The following is a 24972-nucleotide window of genomic DNA, read 5'->3' as shown; positions in this document are numbered from 1 at the left end:
AACAGAGAAGAGGAGGAGAAATAAAGAGCTAGGAACCTGACTTAAATGACCATGAAAAAAAAAAAAAGATGAGAAAATAATAAATTAATGAAAGAGGAGGTAGAGAAAATTACAAACTTTATTTGAAAATCGTAACAAATAGTTGAGTATCTGTGAGAAAGATCAAGTAAAAAATTGACAGGGGGAAAATAAGATGTAACTATAGATACTACAGAGGTTTAAAAAGACAATGCGGTTATAAATAAATCTAGGACTAAAGTATCTGAAAATACAGGTGAAAAACAAAAAGAACAGGGGTAGCTAGAATACCCAAAATGACATTAGGGGAGTGAAGAGCCTTAAGAGTTCTATAATAACCAAAGAATTTGAATCAATTGTTTAAAAATCTTTCTTCCTGGGGCGCCTGGGCGGCTCAGTCGGTTGGGCGTCCGACTTCGGCTCAGGTCATGATCTCACGGCTCATGGGTTCAAGGCCTGTGTCGGGCTCTGTGCTGACAGCTCAGAGCCTGGAGCCTGTTTCAGATTCTGTGTCGCCCTCTCTCTCTGCCCTCCCCCATTCATGGTCTGCCTCTCTCAAAAATAAATAAACGTCAAAAAATTTAAAAAAAAATATCTTTCCTCCTGGGGAGCCTGGGTGGCTCAGTTGGTTAAGCATCCAATTTTTGCTCAGGACGTGAACCCAAGGTTCAGGCCCTTGCTGATAAGGAGGAGCCTGCTTGGGATCTTTTCTCTCTGCCTCCTCCTCCTGCGCTCAAGCTCACTTTCTCTCTCTCAAAATGGATGAATTAAGCTTAAAAATTAATAAATAGATAGATAGATACATAGATAGATAGACAGTCTTTCTACCAAAGAACAAAAAACCACAGTAAGTTCTAGAAACCATTCAAGGAGTAAGTAATCAGAACATAACAGAAACTCTTCCAGGGGAAGAAAAAAAAAATCAAAACGAACAAACAAAAAAATTTTATGAGCGTAGCAAAGTTCACTCTTAAGCCACATGGAAACAAAATGGGGAAATTAAAGGCCAGTTTCTGTCATCACCACACATCCAACACCTCCAAAAAAAAATTAAAACCTTAGGAAGAAAAATCCAGCCACATATTAAAAAGGATAGAATATTGTGAAAATGTTACTTACCAAGGGTGCAGAGTCAGTTTAATATAGAAAATCTATTAATATGCCACATAAGAAATTTAAAGAAAAAAAATCATATGATCATCTTAAAAGACATAAAAAGAGGCATCTGATAACATTCAAGATCAACACATGATTTTTTAAAAGTAAAATATTTATTTTTGAGAGAGAACACGCTAGTTGCGGAGGCAGAGGGGCAGGGCGGGGAGGGGGACAGAGGGTCTGAAGCGGGCTCTGAGCTGTCAGCACAAAGCCCAGTGTGGGGCTCAAACTCACAAACCATAAGATCATGACCTGAGCAGAAGCTGGACGCTTAACGGACTGAGCCACCCAGGAGCCCCAGTATGTGATTTTTTTTTTTAAACCTGGCAAACTAGATATAGAAGAAAACTTTCTTAACATGATGAAGAGTATCTACAGAAAATCACATCCATGAGAAATAGCAAAATAAAATAGTTAAAAATAATAAATATATAATAAAAAATAAAAGCATGGTCTTTAAAAATTCACCGAGACCAGGATGCCTTCTCTAACCATGGATACCCAACACTTGGATGGAAGGTCTAACCAGTGCAGTAAGATGAGAATACATTGAAAAGTTAAAAGGATTGGAGAGGAAGAAATAGAATTTTCATTATTCACATGATATAACTGTTGAGTCTAGGTTTGATAGAAAACTCAAGAATCTACAGAAAATGTATTAGCATTTAATAAGCATTTAGGAAGATTGACATTTATAAAGATTTTCATACAAAATCAACTGCATTTTCCTACACCAGCAAAGAGAAATTATAACTTGAGAGAGAGAAAGTAAGACAGAGGGACTAGACAATAGTAATATATATATATATGTAAGATACCAAGGAACACATCTAACAAGCATGAGCATGACCTTTATGAAAAAAATTACAAAATATTCAAGGACTAATTAATGGAGAGATATTTCACATTCATGGATAAGGTGATTTAAGATTACAACAAAAGCATTTTCTCCCATGTTGACCCACAGATTAAAATATAACCCCAGGGGCGCCGGGGTGCTCAGTTGGTTGAGCATCCAGCTTCGGCTCAGGTCATGATCTTACGGTTTGCGGGTTCGAATTCCGCATGGGGCTCTGTGCTGACAGCTCAGAGCCTGGAGCCTGGTTCAGATTCTGTGTCTCCCTCTCTCACTGCTCCCTCCCTGTTCATACGCTGTCTCTCTCTCTCAAAAATAAAGATTAAAAAAAATTTTTTTAAGTATAACCCCAAATCTCACCTGGGTATGTTAGTGTTTTTGTGTTTTTGTCTGTTTTCATTGTTGTGTGTGTGTGTATGTGTGTGTGTGTGATGAACTTCACACTTGTTATCTAAGATTTGTATGAAGGACAAAGGTCTAAGAATAGCCAATTCTTTCCTGAAGAAGACTGTGAGGTTAACATGTCCAATATTTGTTTTAAAGCTATAGTAATTAAGTAGCATAACATTGACACAGAAAAAGAGGCCAAGAAACAGACCTTACTCACACATAAAATATTGATTTCCAAGTGAGCAGGCATTTCAGACCACTGGGAAGACAACAAGCTATTTCTTAAAATTAGATCTCTATCTCACTCCATATACAAAAATCAATTCCAGGGGCGCCTGGGTGGCGCAGTCGGTTGGGCGTCCGACTTCAGCCAGGTCACGATCTCGCGGTCCGTGAGTTCGAGCCCCGCGTCGGGCTCTGGGCTGATGGCTCGGATCCTGGAGCCTGTTTCCGATTCTGTGTCTCCCTCTCTCTCTGCCCCTCCCCCGTTCATGCTCTGTCTCTCTCTGTCCCAAAAATAAATAAAAAACATTGAAAAAAAAATTAAAAAAAAAATCAATTCCAGAGAGATTAAGGAATTAAATATGAAAGACAAAAAATGTAAAACCATTAGAAATAAAGATGGAATTTTTTATAAGCCCAGGGTGGGAAAGAATTTCTTAAACGAGGCTCCAAAGCACAAACAGTAAGAGAAGGGATGGTAAGTCTTGCTTGATTAAAATTAAGACTGCTACAAAAATGTGAGAAGAGCAGCTACAGATTAAAAGCTTTCAGTAATACAGGGGCACCTGGGTGGCTCCATCCCTTAAGTGTCTCCGACTCATGATTTCAGGTCAAGTTATGAGCTCGCAGATTGTGAGACAGAGCCCTGCGTCAGGCTCTGGGCTGATAGTGCAGGGCTTGCTTGGCATTTGCTCTCTCTTCCTCTCTCTCTGCCCCTCCCCCATGTGCACAGGAGCTCTCTCTTGCTCCCTCCAAAATAATAATGCTAATAATAATAATAATAATAATTTTAAAAAGGCAGTTCCTTAAAAGTTTTCAGTAATAAAAATAATCAACAAGTGGATACATAATATACAAAGTACTCCTACAAATTAATAGAAAAAGACCATTTGATTGAAAATTCATCCAAAGCCAGGCAACAATAAATAAAAAATACATGAAAAAAGAAAATTAATCCAAAGCCACGCATAGAAGAAGAAAAACAAAGGTCAATAAACATATGCAAAGTGTTCCGCTTCCTAAGTAATCATGGAAATGCAAATCATACCACAATGAGATTTTAAATTCTGCACCTGTGCTACATTGGCAAAAATAAATAAAAAAAAAATAAAATCTGATAATATTAAGTGTTATAGAGAATATGGAACTAAGGAACTCTCCCAGTCTAATGGCAGGAGTATAAATGAAGACAACCACTTTAAAAACTAGATGCTACCATCCGGTAAAAATAAAAACACACATACTTTATTGTTTATGCATATCCCAGAGAAATTTTTGCACAGGTGTACCCAGAGACAAGTATAAGACTTTGCACACCAGGACTGCATGTACTAAGTCAAATGTCCACTGCCCGTGGGCATTTTTACCATATATGGGTAATAGTGAGCAAATTACTGTGACTAAAGTCAACACAGATCAATGTGCAAACGTAATGTTACTCAAAACACGCAAGTTACAAAGGGACATCTTAATAGGATGTCATTTAAATAACTGCTCCAAACACAAAAACGACGCAATAGGTTATATGGATAGGTTATATGGAATATAAACATACATGGTTCAGAATGAAAAGGAAGAGAGGAGAAACACCAAATTCAGCCTAACAATAATCTCTGAGAGGGAGGACGGCATGTATAAGGACAACAGGGGAGCCTTCAAAGCTATTTGCAATGCTCTCTATCTTTAATCAGGGCCGTGGGTGCACGGGTGCACGAGTTTTCCACCTCTTATAAATAATCTTTTATATGTAGTATTTAATTTACTTTAAAGGTCATCGAGAAGGTGACATCCTACTTCTAATAAACTTCTATTATAGCATAATATATAGTCAACACCTGCAGAAAAATGTTACTATTACTTAACCAATCTTCAATTACGGCGTATTTCTCAGTACCTAAGAAGACAAACCCTTTCCAATGATCATGAAGTCATTTAATTGCAGCTTTCTTCTTCAGCTGTATTTCCATATACAAAAGCAAACTGAATGATCTACACGTGGGAACACATTAGCCATTTTTATGTCTTATGTTGGAGTCATTTACCTTACGATTGCTCTTCTTCACTAATTATTCCAAAGACAGTGATCAAACTTCAGAAAGACCAAAAATTCTGGAAATACATTTGTGGAATACACACGAGGTGCATTTTACATATAGACCTCAATTTCTCTAAAAGATAACCCAATTTATAATCTCATCTTTACATAACAACAGAACAGCTCCTCAGAAACCGGGCTGGAACGGACTCTTGCCTATGACTGAAAAAAATTCCTGCCAGTCAGGAATCTGTGCACTTGGTGGGGGCATGCCGTTTTCCTGCAAAGACCACCTCTGTTCAGATGTGGTTCCTACAGCGTGTTCCCTCACCCCACGCCTTATGCAGCAGCATGGGTGAGGGGGGACCATACTTGACCAAATGTAGTTTCTGAAAAGACTTCCTCAGTTATCTCTACCATAAATAATTTTTTTTTATATTTATTCATTTTGAGAGAGACAGAAAACATGAATAGGGAAGGAGCAGAGAGAGAGGGAAAGGGAGAGAATCCCAAGCATTCTCCGCACTGTCAGCATGGAGCCCAACGCAGGGCTCGAACTCAAGAACTGTGAGATCATGGCCTGAGCCGAAACCAAGGGTCAGACACTCAACTGCCTCCTAGGCACCGCACAAACAATTCAATGTTTAATTTTCACCAAAGAAATGCACAAAGTAACCAAAAGTCATTCTGCATATCACTTACTATACGAGAAAGAGAAACAAACTACACATCCCTAAATCCCCTCTCCGAGGCCACATGTCCCCTGTGGGGACAAGATATAACCTCCTAAAAAAGTTATAGAAGACACAGATGGCAAAAGGTTTAGAGCTCAATTCACACATTCCCTATCACACTGGAAGCATGTAATTCATTCAATCCACAAATACTTGTTATGCTTCCACAAAGGAATTAAATTGAAAATGTCAACAGGACCATCTTAGTCCAGGTTACTCCCAGTTTACATATTTAGGGAGAAAACAAAGCCCAGTGGGGCAAGAAGGTGCAGGAGGTGATGAGGGATGAGGGAGGGTTATTGGGACAGAGGAATAAGCCACGTCAGATCAGAGCTCATTCATGGCTGCTGAATATAGTGAACCTCTCAATGGAACCCTACACCTCTGGGCAGGACCAAGTTCTGCTGTTGGGAACACTTAACGTTTCAATTATTTTCCCAAGAAGCCGGAGAAACGGCAGGAAGCTTCTGTCTAATCTGGGGGAAAAGAACAATCAGGCTTCAGGTAGCCTTGATGTTCTGTAACCTGCGGGCAGGCTCCCCTCCAAACAGCCCGTCAGTGTCCAAATCACACAGATAATCTCAGCAAGGATAAACAGAGTACATATGCAGGTTATATCTGATGGGAGTTGACACAAGATAGAGCAGCTCAGAAGCTCAAAGGCCAGTGAGCCAACACAGGCACACGGCCAGGGTCAACCACAGAAAAAGTAGCTTCTGCTGTCTGCTAAACTTGAAAGAATCTTCCAGTTGTGTCCATTTTCATACAGGTCATTGAAGAATCTGAAAACAAAACACTGAAATGGCTAGCCATTGACAACCGTTTTTAACTGGAACACCCTTAACAGCTAGATAGCACATAGGAATATTTAGAGTATCGTGTCTTTCCCCAACCTCTGGTTCCACACTAGACTAAACATGATAGCGAAAAGGAAAACTCCAAGAAGAGTTTATGTGGTAATTTCAAGCATCCAGAGCAAAGGAAAACATGTCTTCATCCTTCGGACCATGTCCCACAGTTCAGGAGGTCTCTGCCATTCTAACTGGACCAACACTGGGTTCTCAACAAAGTTTCTTGTACTTTGTAAACCTTTAGGAACCAGGCATTTGTTCCAAGGTCCCATGAAGACCTCGAAAGAGAAGCCATGCTGTAGGAAGTCTCATGGATTTTATCATATATTCAAAGGCAGTTGTGATCCAGAAGACATAAAGAAACACTATTCAAAAAAAGTAAATCTTTTAAAAAAAGAATTCCATATTGGTAATATTATGATAAACATTTTTCATCCAAGGAAACAGCATACATATTTCAGGGAAATATAAAAAATTATTTCAAGGGTCAAGATTATAAGGTACCCATTTTTGTTTGTTTGTTTTGTTTTTTTAACTCAAGTTCACAGTTTTTCTTGGGCTGCAGTTTAACAAGAAGTGACTGACCTGTACTAAGATCAAAACATTGGACACCCACGTACACTTTTAGGAAAAAAGAAACATCATTCAAACTCCTCTCTTTCATTATAAATATGCTGTATTTTACCAAAATCTTGCTTTTTTATTTTACCAAGACATTTAGCAAAAGTGTAAGATAAGAAACAAATGGTTCCTGTGTTGGAAAACTAAGCTATTTAGGAGAAATTCTGAGGGTCATTTTAAGGTCTAAGTTATTAGGACTGTGTTTTTAAATCAATCCTTTTCGTTTCTTCTTGTATTTTCTGGAACCCAAATCCCTTTGGATGGAATCAAACTCAAATGTCAAAGTATACCCTAAACTGAAGGCGTCTGTCTGTAGAGGTGAAACACGCATTAGAATCACATTCAACGAACACATTGGTTTTATAGCAAAAGACAAGTGCCAGAGAATACATTTATTAATGTGTTAAGCTTAAATGAACTCTTTACGGTGGGGCTATCTCCCTTTAGCTGACCTTCGATCACTTGGAGGCTGACTCCATTGCCACATCTGAGATGCCAGCTCAGAGACATCTGGTCAGACGGGCACGAAACACACAGCAGTTCATAAACCTTAGTGCCCACAGGAGTCGTGAGAACTGACCCGGGCCTCAGTCTGCTCAACTTCTCCCTCTCATTTTATTTCTTTTTTTTTTTTTAAGTTTATTTTTAAAATTTATTTTGAGAGAGAGCTAGAAAGCAAGTAAGGGAGGGATACAAAGAGGGAGACAGAATCCCAAGCAGGCTCCACACCGTCAGCGCAGAGCCTGATGTAGGGCTCAAACCCACAAACTGTGAGACCATGACCTAAGCCAAAGTCAAGTGTCGGACGCTTAACTGACTGAGCCATCCAGGCGCCCCTCTCTCTCATTTCAAAGCGAGGACATGAATAAGGGGACGTGATGTATTACCATATAGGACATTTAAACGTCCTCTTAGATGGAGTTCCTAGAGATCAAGGAGCAAGACTTACTCGTTTTGTATCTTCTAGCATCGTGCTTACCATACACAAGTGTGTTAAACTAATGCATTATTCCTGTAGCATGTGAACATTCTCAGCTATTCCAAATGATTTCCATACTCATTGTGCACATCCATTATAAGATCTATTACATGCTTCAGGCTACTTCGACCCACAGAACTGACCAAGTAGCATATGTCAAAGGTCAGCTTTAATTCTGGGCCAATGTATGACACTTGAGTTGTCTCGTAAACAAACTTGTAACTTAACTGTCATCCGTAGGGAATATAGGGTGACTCCAACGTCAGATTAAAAGTGGTCTAATAAATAATTCATTCAAGGATGACTCAAGTTCCTTTCAGAGGACAAAAGGGAGAGTTGAGTTGTTTAAGATCCATGGAATGCCGGGGGCGGCGGGGGTGGGGGGGGTGGGGTGGGGAGGCCTGGGTGGCTCAGGCGGTTAAGCTTCCAACTGTTGATTTCAGCTCAGGTCACGATCTCCTGGTTTGTGAGATGGAACCCTGTGTCGGGCTCTGCACTGATCGCATGAAGCCTGCTTGGGATTCTCTCTCTCCTTCTCTCTGCCTATCTCTCTCAAATAAATAAACATTAGAAAAAATAATCCCAGGGAATGGAGCCAGAAAGCAAAAAGACCTGAAGACTTGACTGCCTACGGTTTTGCCCACCACCTGCCAAATACTCTTCCTGGCCCAGCCTTGAGAGAGTAGGGAAGCAGAGTGTCAGCCCCAGATCTTCAAGAACGGTCACTTTTTTCCTTTGTAAAGATTTTTTTTTTCTTTTTAAAGCAATGGGCATTATTTCTGCATGTATCAGTAGAGAGAACTATTAGTAGGGAATCACTAGAACATAACCGACAGCTAATTGTGCCCCACATCTTCCTTCCTAAAGACGGGGTTTTGTTTTGCCTTTTTTGTTTTTGCAACTATTTTTTTAATCTTACTTCCTTGTTTACTTTTTTAAGTTATCTCTACACCCAACATGGGGCTTAAACTCATGACTCTGAGACCAAGAGTCAGATGCTGTACCGACTGAGCCAGCCTGGCACCCCAGGGTTTAGTTTTTTAAAAAAACAACACTTTTCTAAGCCACACAGATTTCTTCTAAACCATCACGAAGACAGTTTCCTAGTCTTTCTTGACAACATATTCTCAACTCTCTCTAGTCAATTATAACATTTAACTTTACATTTTTGGCTGCTATGATTTTTAGACCGTTCCTTTTTTTTTTTTTTTTTTTTTTTTTTTTTTTTTGGTAGAACAGACAACACTTTCAAAATCTCTTTTCAAATAGTTTCATTGTAAGTTCAATCTGTTCTCCTTTGGCCTACGTAAGCTGTTTCTTCAATATTCTTTTTTTTTTTTTAATTTTTTTTCAACGTTTTTTATTTATTTTTGGGACAGAGAGAGACAGAGCATGAACGGGGGAGGGGCAGAGAGAGAGGGAGACACAGAATCGGAAACAGGCTCCAGGCTCTGAGCCATCAGCCCAGAGCCCGACGCGGGGCTAGAACTCACAGACCGCAAGATCGTGACCTGGCTGAAGTCGGACGCTTAACCGACTGCGCCACCCAGGCGCCCCTGTTTCTTCAATATTCTTACAATGTACTTCCTAGATATTATTTTTCCATTTCTTTATAGGAAAATCCTATTCAAATATTTTCAGGCACATTCCATTTAACCAAGAATACAGTATCACACATATGTCTCGAAAGCTCATCCCTTAACAACACAGTAGATTCAAGAATTTTTGTTTAAGTTTATTTATTTTGAGAAAGAGAGAGAGAAAGAGAGTAGGGGAGGGGCAGAAAGAGAGGGAGAGAGAGTCCCAATCTGACTCTGCACTGTCAGCACAGTACCCGACACAAGCTCGATCTCTAGATCATGACCTGAGCCAAAATCAGGAGCTGGACACCCAACTGACCGTGCCACCCTGCACCCCCATCAAGAAATTCTAACTCAAGATTTTTGTTCACATGATGTTAAAATGTAAACATCATTCCAAATCAGTGGCATAAGGATCATAAGCAAAACTTACAAAGTGGGAATAAAGATGAATATTTTGTCTGGGAACTCCAATTGTTCTATGTAACGCCACAGCCAAAAACAAAAACAAAAACAAAAACAACAGAGGTGGTGTTTTTACTCGTAAAACTGTTGTACTAGTTACCTAGTTACCTTTCCTCTTTCTTCTTCTTCTTTTTTTTTTTTTTTACTTTTGTCATTAAAGAAAAAAAAAAGTTAGTCCTTTAAGCCTTCCAGATGATGAAACAAAAAGGCAACATTAGTACATTCCTGGTTTATATCTTTCCACGAGGTGCTCCCTGACCAGGTGAAAGTACAGAAGAGAATCCTACCAAAAGCCTAGGTTTTTGTCCTCATTCTGCCACTTACGACTTCAGTGACCTTGGGCAAGATCCTTCAATATCACATCAATTTCCTCATTCGTAAAATGGGGTGACTGTATCTGCTTTCCCGCCCTCACTCAGTAGTGGCAAAGGACCAAGCAATGTAAAATACACTGGAAAGCTCAACACTGAGACACTGTACAACACAAGCTTTAATTACTACTTGCTGACAGAAGAGCTTCACAAGACCGTTAAAAAAAAATCCAAGATAAAACAAAAAAACCCCACAACAACAGTACAGCTTTATTCACAATAGCCAAGAGGTGGAAGCCGCCCAAATATCTATTGACAGATGAATGGATAAAGGAAATATGGTATATCTATACAATGGGATGTTATTCAGCTTTAAAAAAAAAGAAAAGAAAAGAAAAGAAAATTCTGTCATATGCTACAACACGGATGAACCTTGAGGACATTATGTTGAGTAAAATAAGCCGGTCACAAAAGGACAAGCACTGTATGATTCCATTGATATGAGCTACCTAGAGTAGCCAAAATCATGGAAATATACAGCTGAATGGTGGCTGACAAGGGCTGGGGGGAGGGGGGACAGGGAGGCGTTGTTTAGGAGGAATAGAATTTCAGTTTTGCAAGATGAAAACATTCTACAGACCTGTTCTAGAACAGTGTGAACATAGTTAACACTACTGAAATGTACATTTCAAAATGATGAAGAGGGTTAGTTCAAGGTGAATTGGAAGTAAGTGGGATTTAAACAAAATTAAACCAAAATATCAGCCTTTATCGGACCCCTCGTTTACCAATCAATCTTGCTAGCCTTAAAAATGCATGTTGTGGGACGCCTGGGTGGCTCAGTTGGTTGAGCACCTACTCTTGATTTTGGTTCAGGTTGTGATCCCAGGGTCATGAGATTGAGCCCCTGCATCGGACTCTGTGCTAAGCATGGAGACTGCTTTAGATTCTCTCTCTCTCTCTCTCTCTCTCTCTCTCTCTCCCTGCTTTAATTAAAAAAAAATGCATGGTACAGGTTAGCAAAGTCTGTGCCCCCAAAGAGACATTCGCCTAACTAACAGTGGAGGTATCTATAATCCCAACTGCCCTCCTTGGGGTCTTCCAGCCCCCCACCCCCACCCACTGCTGCTAGTTTAACACTTAACACATTACTCCCAGTGACACACATGTCTGGCATCATCATCACAACATGCGTTTCTTGAGGGAGAAACATCTAACACATCTTTGATTTCCCTTCTTTAGCTCCTAACTGAGCAGCAAAATCACTTATTAAATGTTTGCTAATTGAATACATTCTCCTGTTTCACAGTTTCCAACATCTTTCATTTAGCTGTTGGTGGGGGCAAAACGGAAGAGCAGGGAAAGGATGACTTTAAACGGGGTGTAAAAGTCTTTGTGTTGTTCTCCATTCAAACTGGGTAGAGAAGACGGAGAAGAATCATGTATTTATGGCTCTGTTTATAACGATACAACAAAGATGTTCAGTTACAGCTCTCTAAGAAAGAAAAAAAAAAAAAAAAGCTTGAGCTGCAAAGTTTATAATCCATCCCAATCCATTTATGGCTCTGAAAGAGCCAGAAGTCTGTATTATGCTAACAGTCCTTATATGGATTTTTGCACAAGACTGTGGTTTTAAATGGGGGCCCTCTAGAACTTCCATGAATAAAACCATAAATCCACCATAAGAGTGTTGGATTAGATAGAATACCAGGTTATCTTCAAAACATGCAACTCTTACCCCTTCTCAAAGGTAAATTGCCAAGATAATAGAACCATATGGAAATACAGAACAACGTGTAATTTCATTCCTAAAATACTCAGGTGTTACTCAGAAGAGAAGACATGAGAAGAGCAAGAAGGGACACTAGCTCACTCTTGGTAACTGAGGCAGGAATCTGTACCAGTGAGATGAAGCACGGAGAACACCTTTACTCTCAAGGGGCTCAAAGTCTAGTTCAGGAGACAGGACACGAACCTCAATCGTGGGGATGGATGGGACACAATCTGACCGGATGCGATGAGATGCTGTGAAGAGGACGTGAGGGAGTCAACACCCATCACTTCCTACTCAGGTCTGCAGCCACTGGACCTACTGATCTGCCATACAGCACTCACCACTGAGCTAGAAACTAATAACTTGAATACAGAGAACAAACTGAGGGTTTCTAGAAGGGAGCTGAGTGGGGGGATGGGTTAAATGGGCAATGGGGCGCGTGGGTGGCTCAGTCGGTTGAGCGTCTGACTTCGGCTCGGGTCATGATCTCGCTGTTGACGAGTTTGAGCCCGCATTGGGCTCTGTGCTGACAGCTTGGAGCCTAGAGCCTGCTTCAGATCCTGTGTCTTCCCCTCTCTCTGCCCCTCCCCTGCTCACACTCTGTCTCTCAAAAAATAAATAAACGTTAAAAATTTTTTGAAAAGAAAAAAACGGGCGATGGGCATTAAGGAGGACACTTGCTGGGATGAGCACTCAGTGTGTATGCAAGTGATGAATCATTGGGCTCTACTCATGAAACTGATACTACACTGCATGTTAACTAACTTGAATTTAAATAAATTCTGAATGCAGTAGTCACCAAACAGCGTATGGTGACCTGACGCAACTCAAGAGAAATGGCAAGAGCGGTTTCGTAACTTCTAATACAAACTCCCCACTGGACACTGGACTGGATGGCAGGGGCCATGTGTCCCTCGTCTGTGCCCAACCCAGACCCGACTGGGAACCCTGGGCGTGGCACGTACCGGCCCACGCGATTGTCACTGGAGCTACAAATAAGCTTCACACGGAACTTAGCAAAAGGTCTGGCGGCCAGTCCACGGCAGAGATGGAATGCGAATCCAGGTTTCTCTGAGTTGAGAGGATGCGACAGAGACCACGAGACCCGAGGCACCTGAAATACTTCCTATCTGACCCTTTATGTTAAAGATTTGCCATCCGGGCACTAAGGCTTCACTTAGGAGGACGAAGCTCACATTGACAGAGGTCGGAAAGCGCAGAGAAAAAAGGGTTTGAGAGAAAAAATGGGAGCTCCATTTTACATGAGGGTGGCGGGGCAGAACTGATAGGGACACCAAAGAGAAGACGGCGTGACATTACTAACGTTAGAGAGAGAGGCTGGGGCAGAGCTGTGGACAAAAAGCGGAAGCCGTGGGAAGTACAAGGCAGTAAGCGGAAGGTAGCCACGGTTTAAAACTCGGTGTCGAGGTGAAGCTCTATATTCAGAGTAAGACATACATGGGAGTCCCACTATGTCATATGAATGGAGCGAGCTGCTCTGGCTGAATCCCGAAGGAATGCACAGAACACGTCGCAGGGCGCCCCTTTGCCCCTGCAGCAGCTCCTGAGGAGCCCATCAGTGGGAAAACCAAGGGCATGCCAGAAGGTCAAGGTCTGAGCATGTGGCCGGACGGACTTCCATACTTCAGGGGAGGGAACAAAAAGCAGCAGCCCAAGAGGCTGAAAAGGATCAACCAGAGAGGTAGCAGAAATAGACTTGTGTCACAGTCAAAAGCTAAAAGACGACGGTGATACAGTAGGGGGGGAAAACAGGGGAGGCTTCCAGAGAATCAAGGGTACACGGAAGAAAAAGTCAACTGGCTTGATTAGAAAGTCCCAGGAGATTTTCTGTCACTATCAGTGGAAAGACAAGAGACAGAAATGAGTTTCAAAGAGGTGGGGAAGAAGGAAAAGAAATGGAAACAGGGGGGTGAAACCTGGTGTAATTAAGGTTGGCACTGACAGGAAGGGAGAGATGGGATGTGAGGGAAGATGGATGTTTATTTTATTTTATTTTATTTTATTTTATTTTATTTTGAGAGAGAGGGCACAAGTGAGCAAGGGGCAGAGAAACAGAGAGGGAAGGAGAGAGAGAGGGAGGCAGAGAGAGAAGCAGGGCTCACCTGAATTGGGGCTCGTGCTCATCCAATGTGGAACTTGAACTCATGAACTGTGAAATCATGACCTGAGCTGAAGTCAGATGCTTAATGACTGAGCCACCCAGGCACCTGGCTGTTATTTGTTTTAAAAGGTGTGGAGAGGGGTGCCTGGGTGGCTCACTTGGTTGAGCCTCTGACTCTTGGTTTCGGCTCAGGTCATGATCTCATGGTCGTGAGACTGAGCCCCACATTGGGCTCTATGATGAACATGGGACCTGCTTGGGATATTCTCTCCCTCTCTCTCTCTCTGCCCCTCCCCCTCTTGTGCACAAGTGCTTTCCCTCTCTCCCAAGATAAATAAACATTTAAAAAAATTAAAAAAAAAAAAAAAAGGTATGGAGAGATTTCTTTCTCCAAAACGGGAAGGGAGACAAAATGGCAGGGCAGGCTCTTCACAGAAAATGGCCACATGAGGGGGCGCGTACATGGCTCAGCTGATTAAGCATCCGACTCTTGATCTCGCCTCTCACACTTCGTGGGCTCAGGCCCCGCAACGTGCTCTGCGCTGGGGCCAAGGAGCCTGCCTGGGGTTCTCCCTCCCTCTCTCCCTGCCCCTTCCCTGCTCAGGTTCTCCCTCCCCCTCTCTCTCTCTTTCAAGATAAACACATGAACTTAAAAAAAAGAAAAGAAAATGGCCACAACAATTCACCGGCTGGATCCATGGCCTTAGTAGTTCCCTTGCACACTGTTTCTGAGCTTAGTTACATGACTTGCTTTCACCAACAGGACCCTAGCAAACAGGACTCGAGAAGAGACACGAGTATCGCCCACTGGGACTTGGTGTCTCTTGGTGTGCTTGTAACCCTCAAGCAAGCATGAGACAGAGCTAACCAGCCTGCTGAGGGATGAGAGACCATCTAGAAAAGAAGAAGACCCTCACACGGACAGCGGTCAACCTGCAGACACGTGCGGGAGGCCCTCCCAGTCACCTGGTCACCAGCCAACCCGCCAGCTGGCCGGTGATCACGCAGAAGAGAATGGGGCCCAAGTAAAAATGGTGGTGACTTTAAGCGACTGAGAGCAGTGTGTTCCATGGCAAAAGCCAACTGGGAGAACATGGGAGGATTTTTCTGACATAAAGGGCTGTCCACGAACCAATTCTATACGTACTTCATGATCCTAACTGCTCAAAAGTGTTTCAAAACGCTCTCAAGACACACAGCTTTGCTTTTCCTTTCGTGTCTTTCAAATGGTCTACCATGAGCAGTAATCCTGCAGTAAATGTTGTCATTGCTGTTATTACTATTGTCATTGTCACCTACCATTTGAGATGGGCAGAATTACAGCACCAGGGTACAGGGCCATACCCATCCAGTCACACTTACGAGTTAATGGAGAAGCCTGAAACGGGGTCAGGGGCTCACATGCACTTTGTGATTTCTTACAGGTAGAAAAAAAGGCAATGTTAGCCAACGTGTATTGGGACAATAAACTAGCCCACACTGCTGGAGATTGGACATAGTTAGCCAGTTAACTAGCTTTGTTTGGAAGGTGACTGCTATGAGCAAAGGAGAGTTGACAATTTTTCAATGCAAAAATTAAAAGACGGCATTGAGATCAGTGATGGGAAAACAATTTTAGCCTCAAATACTTTCCTAAGAAAGTCTACCATATTTTTGTTTTCTATGAGGAGATCTCTCTGCTGGATTTTCACCAATTAAACATGTCCCCCCCCCCCCAGGAGTACCTTTCTAGTCTAATACCTGTCACATGTTCTTTGGATTCTCTCCATCAGTCTATCCTGTAGGTTTAAGAAAGTATGCAATAGAGGCAAATGCATAGACTTCTCTCCTACTTCCCACAGAATTTACTCAATCAGACACATTTTTAAGAATATTTTCAGGGTACTTGGGTGGCTCAGTTGGTTAAGCATCTGACTCTTGGTTTCGGCTCGGGTCATGATCTCACAGTTACATGGGTTCAGGCCCCACGTGGGGCTCTGTGCTGGCAGTGTGGAGCCTGCTTGGAATTCTCTCTTCCTCTTTCTCTCTGCCCTTCCCCCACTCACGTGGTCTCTCTCTTGCTCTCAAAATAAATAAATACCACTAAAAAATGTTTACTATTTTTGAAATTGAAAGGTCATCTTCAGGTTGAAGGTGAATAAACACAGTCATGTTTCTTCTTTCTTCTGAAAAGGCTAGTTCAGGGAATATTTCCAGTTGGGTCCGATTCTCCCAATGCCTAAGGCATTTATGGACTAAGGCAATATGAGAAACACTTTTTCTCTTTTATATAAAGTATGTTTACTGATGAATATGAGGGAATAAAACATGGTCAAATGAACATATGCTTCTTCCTAAAAATATTTTTTTTCAAGAAAGTATAAATCCACAGATAGAACAGGAAATCAGAGTTGACGAAAATGCAGACTAGAGAAAAGGATCATGGCAGGGAGCCTGGGCAGTCCCTGGGGCTTCCAACTCTTGATTTTGGCTCAGGTCATGATCCCAGGGTCCTGAGATGGAACCCGTGTTGGATTCCGTGCTGAGCATGGAGCTTGCTTAAGATTCTCTCTGTCTCAGGGTGCCTGAGTGGCTCAGCTGATGGAGCATCTGCTCAGGTCATGATCTCACAGATGGTGGGTTCGAACCCCGCGTCGGGCTCTGGGCTGACAGCTCGGAGCCTGGAGCCTGCTTTGCATTCTGTGTCTCCCTCTCTCTGCCCTTCCCCCACTCACAGTCTGTCTCTCAAAAATGAATAAATGTTTAAAGAAATTGAAAAAAACAGACTGTGTCTCTGTCTCTCTCTCCCTCTGCCCCTCTCCCCTGCTTGTATGCAGGCTCTCTAAAATAAAAAAAAGAAAAAAAAATGATAGTGGCAATTAACAAAGAGTGCAGTGAGAACATAAAGCACCAAAAGGCTAGAGACTCCGGGCTAGGAACACTGACCAGACGGAATGAAAGGCACTCCCTCCCCTCTACACCTACAAAACATCAGCAAAAAGCATTGCCATTGCACTTAGAGCTTCCAGTGAGCTTTACAAGGTCTTGCTCTTAATGACGTATAGACCGTCAAAAAGCAAATCTTGGAACAAAGTCTCCAGTATGTAAAAATAATACCAAATTTTAAAAGTCTGAAGGGCACTGACATATAGAAAAATTAAAATTAACAGCATATGGGATATAAGGGAAAATCTTACAGCCATGGGGTAAGAACAGCCAACTATAAAAAGGGAGCGGAGAAGAAACCTCTTGGGAATTAGAAATTTTCAAATACAAAAACCTCAGTAGATGGGTTTGAAGATAAGTGGTGAAAGACTCAGTAAAACCCAAAGACTGGGAGACAGAGGGAAAAAAAAAATCAGAAGAAAGGTCCAGTCAAACATCTGACAAACTAGAGAACATGAAAAAGAATATACAGTGGAAAAAATGACCAAATAAAAATCGGTCACTTCCCGGAACTGAAGTGACAAGTCCTTCACAATGAACATTCATATGAGAAGCTGGGTGTGATCAACGAAAGCCACACCAATGCAAAATCTCCAAATACCAAAGGCCGATCAGTTCTATATATTGCAGAAAATTAAAAAAACAAAACCCTCAAAACCCAAATGACACCGGTGAGCATTATCAAACGTGCTGGAAGGCAGAAACAACAAACTAAGGTCTTCAAAATTCCCAAAAGAGAAATATTCATCATACCTGAATATTATACCTCACTGAACTATTAATTCAATGTGAGGCTAGAATAAAGATGTTTTCAAGTTGGCAAGATGTCAAAAAAGTGAAGCTTCTCTGTGGCTCCACATCCCGTGTAGTCACCAACTGTGCCCCGTACAATTTCTTTAATAAGTAGACATTCACTGTTGAGAGAACAGTCAACTTAAAATTTCATGTTAATCCATTCTGCTGAGAACACTGCACTGAACCCGTTTCGTCTCTGTTCCAGTCCTTTCCACATCCAGACTTCCTAACTCAGAGTATCTGCATATACAGCAGAAGGGATCAGCTCTGGGGAGTAAGGGGGACAAGAAAAAAGTTATTCTTTCACTTTGAAAAGATGGTCATGTGACCCAGGAACTTCACTCCCAGATATATACGTACAAGAAACAAAAACATATGTTCGTGCAAAAAACGTGTAGGTGAATGATCACAATAGCATTATCCACAAGAGCGAAAAGTGGAAACAACCCAGATGTCCACCAGTGATAAATGGGTAAATAAAATGTAATATACAATGAATGGAATATTACTGGGCAATAAAAAGGAATGAGGTCCGGACACACGATATAGCATGATGAACATTGAAGACATTACCGAGGCACCTGGTGGCTCAGTCAGTTGGGCATCCAACTTAAGCTCAGGTCATCATCACCTCACGGTTCGTGAGTTAGAGCCCTACATCAGGCTCGCTGCTGTAAGAACCTAGCCTGCTTAGATCCTCAGTCTCCCTGTCTCTCTGCCCCTCCCCCATTTGTGCGCTCTCAAAAATAAACAGTAAAAAAAGAAAGAAAGAAAACATCACTAAGTGAAGGTAGTCAGTCACAACAGATAGCCTACTTCATGATTCCATTTATATGCAATACCCAGATCCACAGATCAAAAGAGTCATCAAGTTGGGTAGTAGTTGCCTAAGGCCGAGGGAGTGGGAGAGACAGAGTAGGGAGTGCTAACTTAGAACAAGGGATTTCTTTTTAATTTTTTTTAACGTTTATTTATTTTTGAGAGAGAGAGAGAGAGAGAGACAGAGCATGAACGGGGGAGGGTCAGAGAGAGGGAGACACAGAATCTGAACCAGGCTCCAGGCTCTGAGCTGTCACCACAGAGCCCGACGCGGGGCTCGAACTCACGGACTGCGAGATCATGACCTGAGCCGAAGTCAGCCGCTTAACCGACTGAGCCACCCAGGTGACCCAGAACACGGAATTTCTTTAAGGAGCAGTGAATATCTAAAATCGATTGTGATGATGGTTGCACACGTCTGTGCACAAACTAAAACCCACTGAATTGTAGACTTCAAATGAGCGAATTACACCTCAACAAAGCTGTCTTTTCAAAAAGATCAGCATGAGAATAAAGGCAAAAATCAAAGGGCACCAGCTTCAATAAGGCAAGACTTGCAAAGCAGGATAAAAACTCAAAAGGATTGAAACATGCATTTAGGAGGAAAACCCCAAGCTACAAACACAAGGTCATGTCAGCTGATTTTTCTATGCCTCAAAATTAATACATAATTTGTTCACTGTAGAGTTTACTATTTTAAGAGAAACCATGGCAAAGTAGGAGGGAAAAGTACTGACTTTCCCTGGAAGCACAGAGTGCCTGGTTATAGAAACTTTTATAGGTCACTTAATTTCAAAAGGCAGCGTCTCTCATTTCTCGTACTTGGCAATCACCTTATTTTATAGACATGCTCTTAAGGGCAATTAAGGATCATGTAGTTCATATTTAAAGAGGGCCAGGATCTGAAATACTGCTGAGGTTTATTCCAGACATTTGCACAGCCTTACTGCATGTGATCTGTGGGAGCAGTGAGATACAGCACCCACTGAGAAAGTCTTCCCGTTTGAGAGATGCTATGATGGTTACAACAGAAATGTGCAAAGCTTTCGATTCTTCCAGAATGGATGTGCAATGTGTTTTCAACTATCTAAAATTAAATGATGAATTCATGTATTTTTAAGCTTGAAGGCTTCATTTTACAGAAGGGCCCACAGGGGCACCTGGGTGGCTCAGTCGGTTAAACATCCGACTCTTGATTTCGGCTCAGGTCTTGACCCCATGGTTCATGAGTTCGAGCCCAGCGCGGGGCTCGTCGTTGACAGTCCAGAGCCGGCTTAGGATTCTCTCTCCCTCCCTCCCTCCCTCTCTCTCTCTCTCTCTCTCTGCCCCTCCACTGCTCGCGTGTACCTGTGCGTGAGCTCTTTCTCTCAAAATAAACTTAAAAATTAAATGACTACATAAAAAATATAAACGGGCTGGCAAAGTCGTACTGACATAAAGGAAGGGACAGTGAAAGGGGAACAGATAAACACAAGCTAATGAATAAGGCTTCTCCTATCCCTGTTCCTCATCCATTCTTCAGGAATAAACCAGACCCACCGAACCATGATTTTCACATAAAGTACACTTAAATCCTAGTCCTTCCATGTTCTTTCAGAACATATGCCTATTCTCCCTCATCCTAGTGTCTCACTCGTTTGAATACATCAAAGATTCAAGATACTGACCAAATTTTAAGAAAGAAACATGGATGGAAATAAACTCCTTCCATTAAACACAGGAAACAGTCTTTCAACTGTTTTGCCTTTGTTTTAAATTCCCTTCATTTTCCTCTCATCTTCTAAGTCATTCGTAACAATAAACTTTTTAGTCTGTATCACAAGTAACTTGAACCTGGTTTGGTCTGGGATCAATCTTTTGGTCCAGGCTGGTTAAAAGATAAATTTAACAGTTCTACGCAGCTGTATCACATAATGGAAGACTTTAAAAAAAAAAAAAAATTTTTTTTTAACATTTATTGAGAGACAGAGGGAGACAGAGAATGAGCAGGGGAGGGGCCAAGAGATGGGGAGACACAGAATCCGAAGCAGGCTCCAGGCTCTGAGCTGTCAGCACAGAGCCTGACGCGGGGCTCGAACTCCCAGACCGTGAGATCATGACCTGAGCAGAAGCCGAACGCTTAACAGACAGAGCCACCCAGGCGCCCCTAACGGAGGGCTTCGGAAACACAGTCATGGACAAAAACGCCCCAAGCATGTAATTGAAGACTTTAAAAACCAAACCTACAAGACACAGGGTTGTATGCTGATGTGACACAAATCTGGAAAACCGTTTAATTTTGGTATGTGAAAATCACATGAATAAATTAGTGCAAATACAACACTTATTTCTGGAACACAAACTGTTATTCCCCGCACCCCCCCCCCCCAAGACTTTTCTTTGTACCCTGGTGCAAAATATAGAATAAAGAATTCAGATTCTCAAACTCAACATATATTAGCTACATGGCAAACTTGTGGCAATTAACTTTGCTAGCCATATATTCACTGTTTAATCTTCTCCAGTACTTAATTTTATACATATATATATATATATGCATGTAAGATATATATACACATATATATAAGTATATGTGTGTATATATATATATATGTGTATGTAAGAAATTTCACAAGAGATCTACCCTACCCTTTTAACCTATGAGGTGCAAAGTACAGGACTGATAGCTCCGGGCACAATGTCATACAACAGATCTCTAGAATTATTCATCTTGGGGCACCTGGGTGGCTCAGTCGGTTGAGCGTCCGACTTCAGTGCAGGTCATGATCTCGTGGTTTGGGAGTTTGAGCCCCATGTCAGGCTCTGTGCTGACAGCTCGGAGCCCGGAGCCCGCTTTGGATTCTGTGTCTCCCTCTCTCTCTGCCCACCCCCACCCCCCACCCCCAACTCACACTGTGTCTCTCTCTCCTTCAAAAAAATAAACATTAAGAAAACATTTAGAATTTATTCATCTTGCCTAATTGCAGCTTTAGGTCTGTGGATTAGCAACTGCCCACTTTCTCCTCCCAGCCCCTGGCAACCATCATTCCAGGCTCTGCTCCTGGGAGTCAGACTGCTTTAGATGCCTCGTGTAAGTGGAGCCACCCAGGGCTCGCCGTTCTGTGACTGGCTTATTTCACTTGGGGTGATGTCCTCCAAGTTCACCTGTACTGCGGCATCATCAGGTTTTAAACGGTGAAGTCTGGTTGAGCAGAAGAGCCCAGAGCAAAACAGACCCACGCCTTGCTTCATCAGCTCCCTGTTCCTGCTGTGTAGGACCCGTCTTGCAGTCAAGATGGTGTCAGATCTGGAAATGACCTCCCTGCCAGCTGAGGTGAGAACACCGTTTTGATGTATGGAAAGACTGCTTTTTAAAAGTCAAGGCCTCCTGGCAGTTGCTCTGTAAACGACTATGGCAGCTGTGCGAGAGGCCATGAATATTACATAAGGACCGTCCGTGCATTCCAGCCAGAATCTCCAAGCCACAATTCCCATAGCAACACACGGAGATTTTACTCCTCTCAGAGATGAAGCAGCCAGCCAAAGTGCCTCGTGCCACCCTTGATTGTTTTTTTAGCAAGATCAACACAGTACCTAATTCTTTTTGGCAAAGCAATTTTTTTTCAAAAAAAAAAAAAAAACAAAACAAAACCAAAACCAAAAAGGAACGACTGCGTGAAAGGTGTTCATTTAAAAGTTACCAAGTGTCACATAAGCCAAGATACCGTAACTTTGAACAACAATCTATGCTTTAGGAATTGCTGCCATTTGAATGGCTCCCCGGGAAAAAAGATTTCAAATCATTACCATGCGTGAAACGAAATGCACCATCCTCTTGGCTAAATACTGCACTTACAGATTTTATATCTGATTTCCAGTTCCCCCTTCCACATATACACACTTTGTTATTAGAATGGAGGAGAACATGTTCCAAAGGAAGGAACATGTTGAACCCATAAAATCCTTTATTGCTTTATTTTTGAAAAGCAGAATGCAATCCCTTTGTTAAATATAAGAAAATACTATTACAAAACACCTATGCAGTAAAATTTGGGGAAAAGACCATTCCAGTCTAAGAAAATATACAATTGCCCTGAGAAAAGTGGTTTTCCTGAACAGAGAAATGGTTTACCGAAATAATGAAGTTACAATCACTTTGTGATTAGAAGCAGGTTTTCCTCTTTGTAGATTTGGGGATCCTTTTTTGAGTGCCTCCATCAACTATCCACCCACAGAAACAAGTTGCTTCGATTACAACACAACGGAAAAGCCAAGGCCACTCTCATATATCACACTTCCTTTTCCTATCAAGGAAATCAATCCAACACACTCCATTTCTGGTACTCCTTGAAAACCAACGAAATGCCGTGAAAGACCAACCATCGGCTTCGAACGAAACTTCCACAGGTGGCCCATCACAGACCCAGCACAAGCGGCCAAGAAAGAGCTTGGCAGGGGAGAAATGGTTTTACCTTTGCTTTTTCCAACTGGGCCTGGGCCTGTCGCTCTGCTTCCCTGCGTACCGCCTCCCGATCTTCCTCCAAAGAAACATCTGAGTCGGACGGACGGCTGGTGTAGGAGTCTGCCGAACCCTTCAGAGAGAAATTTGCATTTTAAAATAGATTCCATCTATGATGTTTGCATTGGAAAAGTCTCATTGACACAGCAGTTAGCTTCCTAGATGATGCCATAAATTCCTGAAAAGAGGAGAAAAGAATCCATTTTGTGGCAAACCATCGAGAAAAATCATGCTCTGGTTTGCAGACCATTCCCTCGGCGAGCTGTGCCTACCAAGTGACCGTTCCTTCCCAAGTCTTATGTTCCGATTACTCTCCTTTCTGGAAGCCAGAGCAAGTCCCTTTATAATTAAACCAGCTCCGTGGTGCAGTGCCCGGCTGAAGGGCATAGAGGGGTTTCAAGGATGGCTTCGAGAACATTCTACACACTAAATCAAGTATTTGCAAGTAAAAAGAAGCTACGTCTAATAAAAAAAAAAAAACCCATAAAAGAAACTCCTAACGAGTCATAAACTTGAATTCTCCAAAATGTCACTACCGGGAGATGATGACTCCCACGGTAATCTTAAGCATCCTTTTGTACTTTTTCATTCACCTGATACCTTCACGGACAAAACTGTAAGGCAACAGCAGCCAGCTTCACTCAATCTTTAAGCAACACGTTTTCCTATCGCTTTAAATAGACGTTTGATAAAAGCTGCCTAAAGAAAACACCTGCCCGGGATGGCTTCTACGGCAATAAATCACAACACGGGCAAAGGAGCTCGGAAAATTATAGGACTCTCCCTCGCTCCCTGTCTTGCAATCAGGATCATATTACTAAATCACAGGAGCCCCTGCCAGCACTCACTGTCACAACAGCAGAAGCAACGACAATATAGAATCTCCCCCAGACGAAAGCCCTTGAGCTTACACAGATATCCGAATTCTTCAGCCTTCCTCCCTTGGCTCTTTTCAGAAGCCTGATCCAGGTGGCCTTCATTAGCCAGACAGCGCCTTTCTCATCCGCAGCTGCAGCCCCGGGCACGGATCCTCAGTGCGCGCTGAGCCCTGGAGAGCCCCTGCTCCTTTCCTATCCATGCTCTGGGCAAGCCCCTCTTCTCCGTCCCTTCCTGCCACCGGGGCTTTCACTCCCTACCCCGGAGGACTCCAATCCAAGGAGATTCTTATTTTCCCATTCCAGGGAGGGGAAAACAAACACTCGAGTGCCTTATACTGCTTTAAAAATAAAGAACACTTCAAGTGCATTCAAAGACAGCCATCAACTCGTTCTCAACTTAATGCATCTTATTACTCTAAATATTCTCCTCTTTGCGCTTGGGTTGCTACAGGAAATTAGTTGTAAGAGAACCTTTTTTAAAAAAACCCATTGCAAAACGTATGCAGTGACATTTGCAAGTGCAAAGTTCAAGCCTTATCTTCAGAGATCTGGAGGGGGAGGGCGGAGGAGGCACTCACTGCACTGGGCATGCTCCATATGTAGCCTTTTTACGCAGATGCCTACATCACACTGTTAGTCTATGTCAAATTGCCATTTTGCATCCGAAGTGTAAACAGCTGGAGAGGGCTTTTCGGTTCTATAGTAACAGGCACATGGTATGTTTGTCATGTTTCTGCTTCAGTTGAAACAGCCTCTCAAAGACAAAGCATGCAATCTTTTCATTTAATGAGCCCTTTCCATTACCCTGCTACACAAAGTATATCCTATGCCATAAGACAATTCAAAGATAAGCAATATCACGCAGGCATCATTGGAGAGTGGAAAGCGATGAATGGTGCTCATCAATCATAGCATCAAACTGCCCTTGATTGCTGGTGACT

General features: G+C 42.2%; 1 protein-coding gene across 4 annotated transcripts in view; it reads right to left on the bottom strand.

The window, feature by feature from the left end:
* CACNB2 (calcium voltage-gated channel auxiliary subunit beta 2) overlaps positions 1–24972 on the bottom strand; it is a 393763-nt gene that overhangs the window by 109100 nt on the left and 259691 nt on the right. For 3 of the 4 annotated variants that reach the window (XM_047865059.1, XM_047865062.1, XM_047865061.1), the window contains one exon: positions 23107–23226. In XM_047865059.1, coding sequence (XP_047721015.1) covers positions 23107–23226 — 120 coding nt within the window. Of the gene's footprint in view, positions 1–23106; positions 23227–24064; positions 24143–24972 lie in introns of those variants that run through there. The other variant, XM_047865060.1, reaches the window with a different exon arrangement.

This window comes from Prionailurus viverrinus, chromosome B4, assembly GCF_022837055.1.
Source record: "Prionailurus viverrinus isolate Anna chromosome B4, UM_Priviv_1.0, whole genome shotgun sequence".
Lineage (NCBI taxonomy): Eukaryota > Metazoa > Chordata > Mammalia > Carnivora > Felidae > Prionailurus > Prionailurus viverrinus.
Note: the sequence above shows the minus strand (reverse complement) of the source record. Positions and strands in the feature narration are given on the sequence as shown.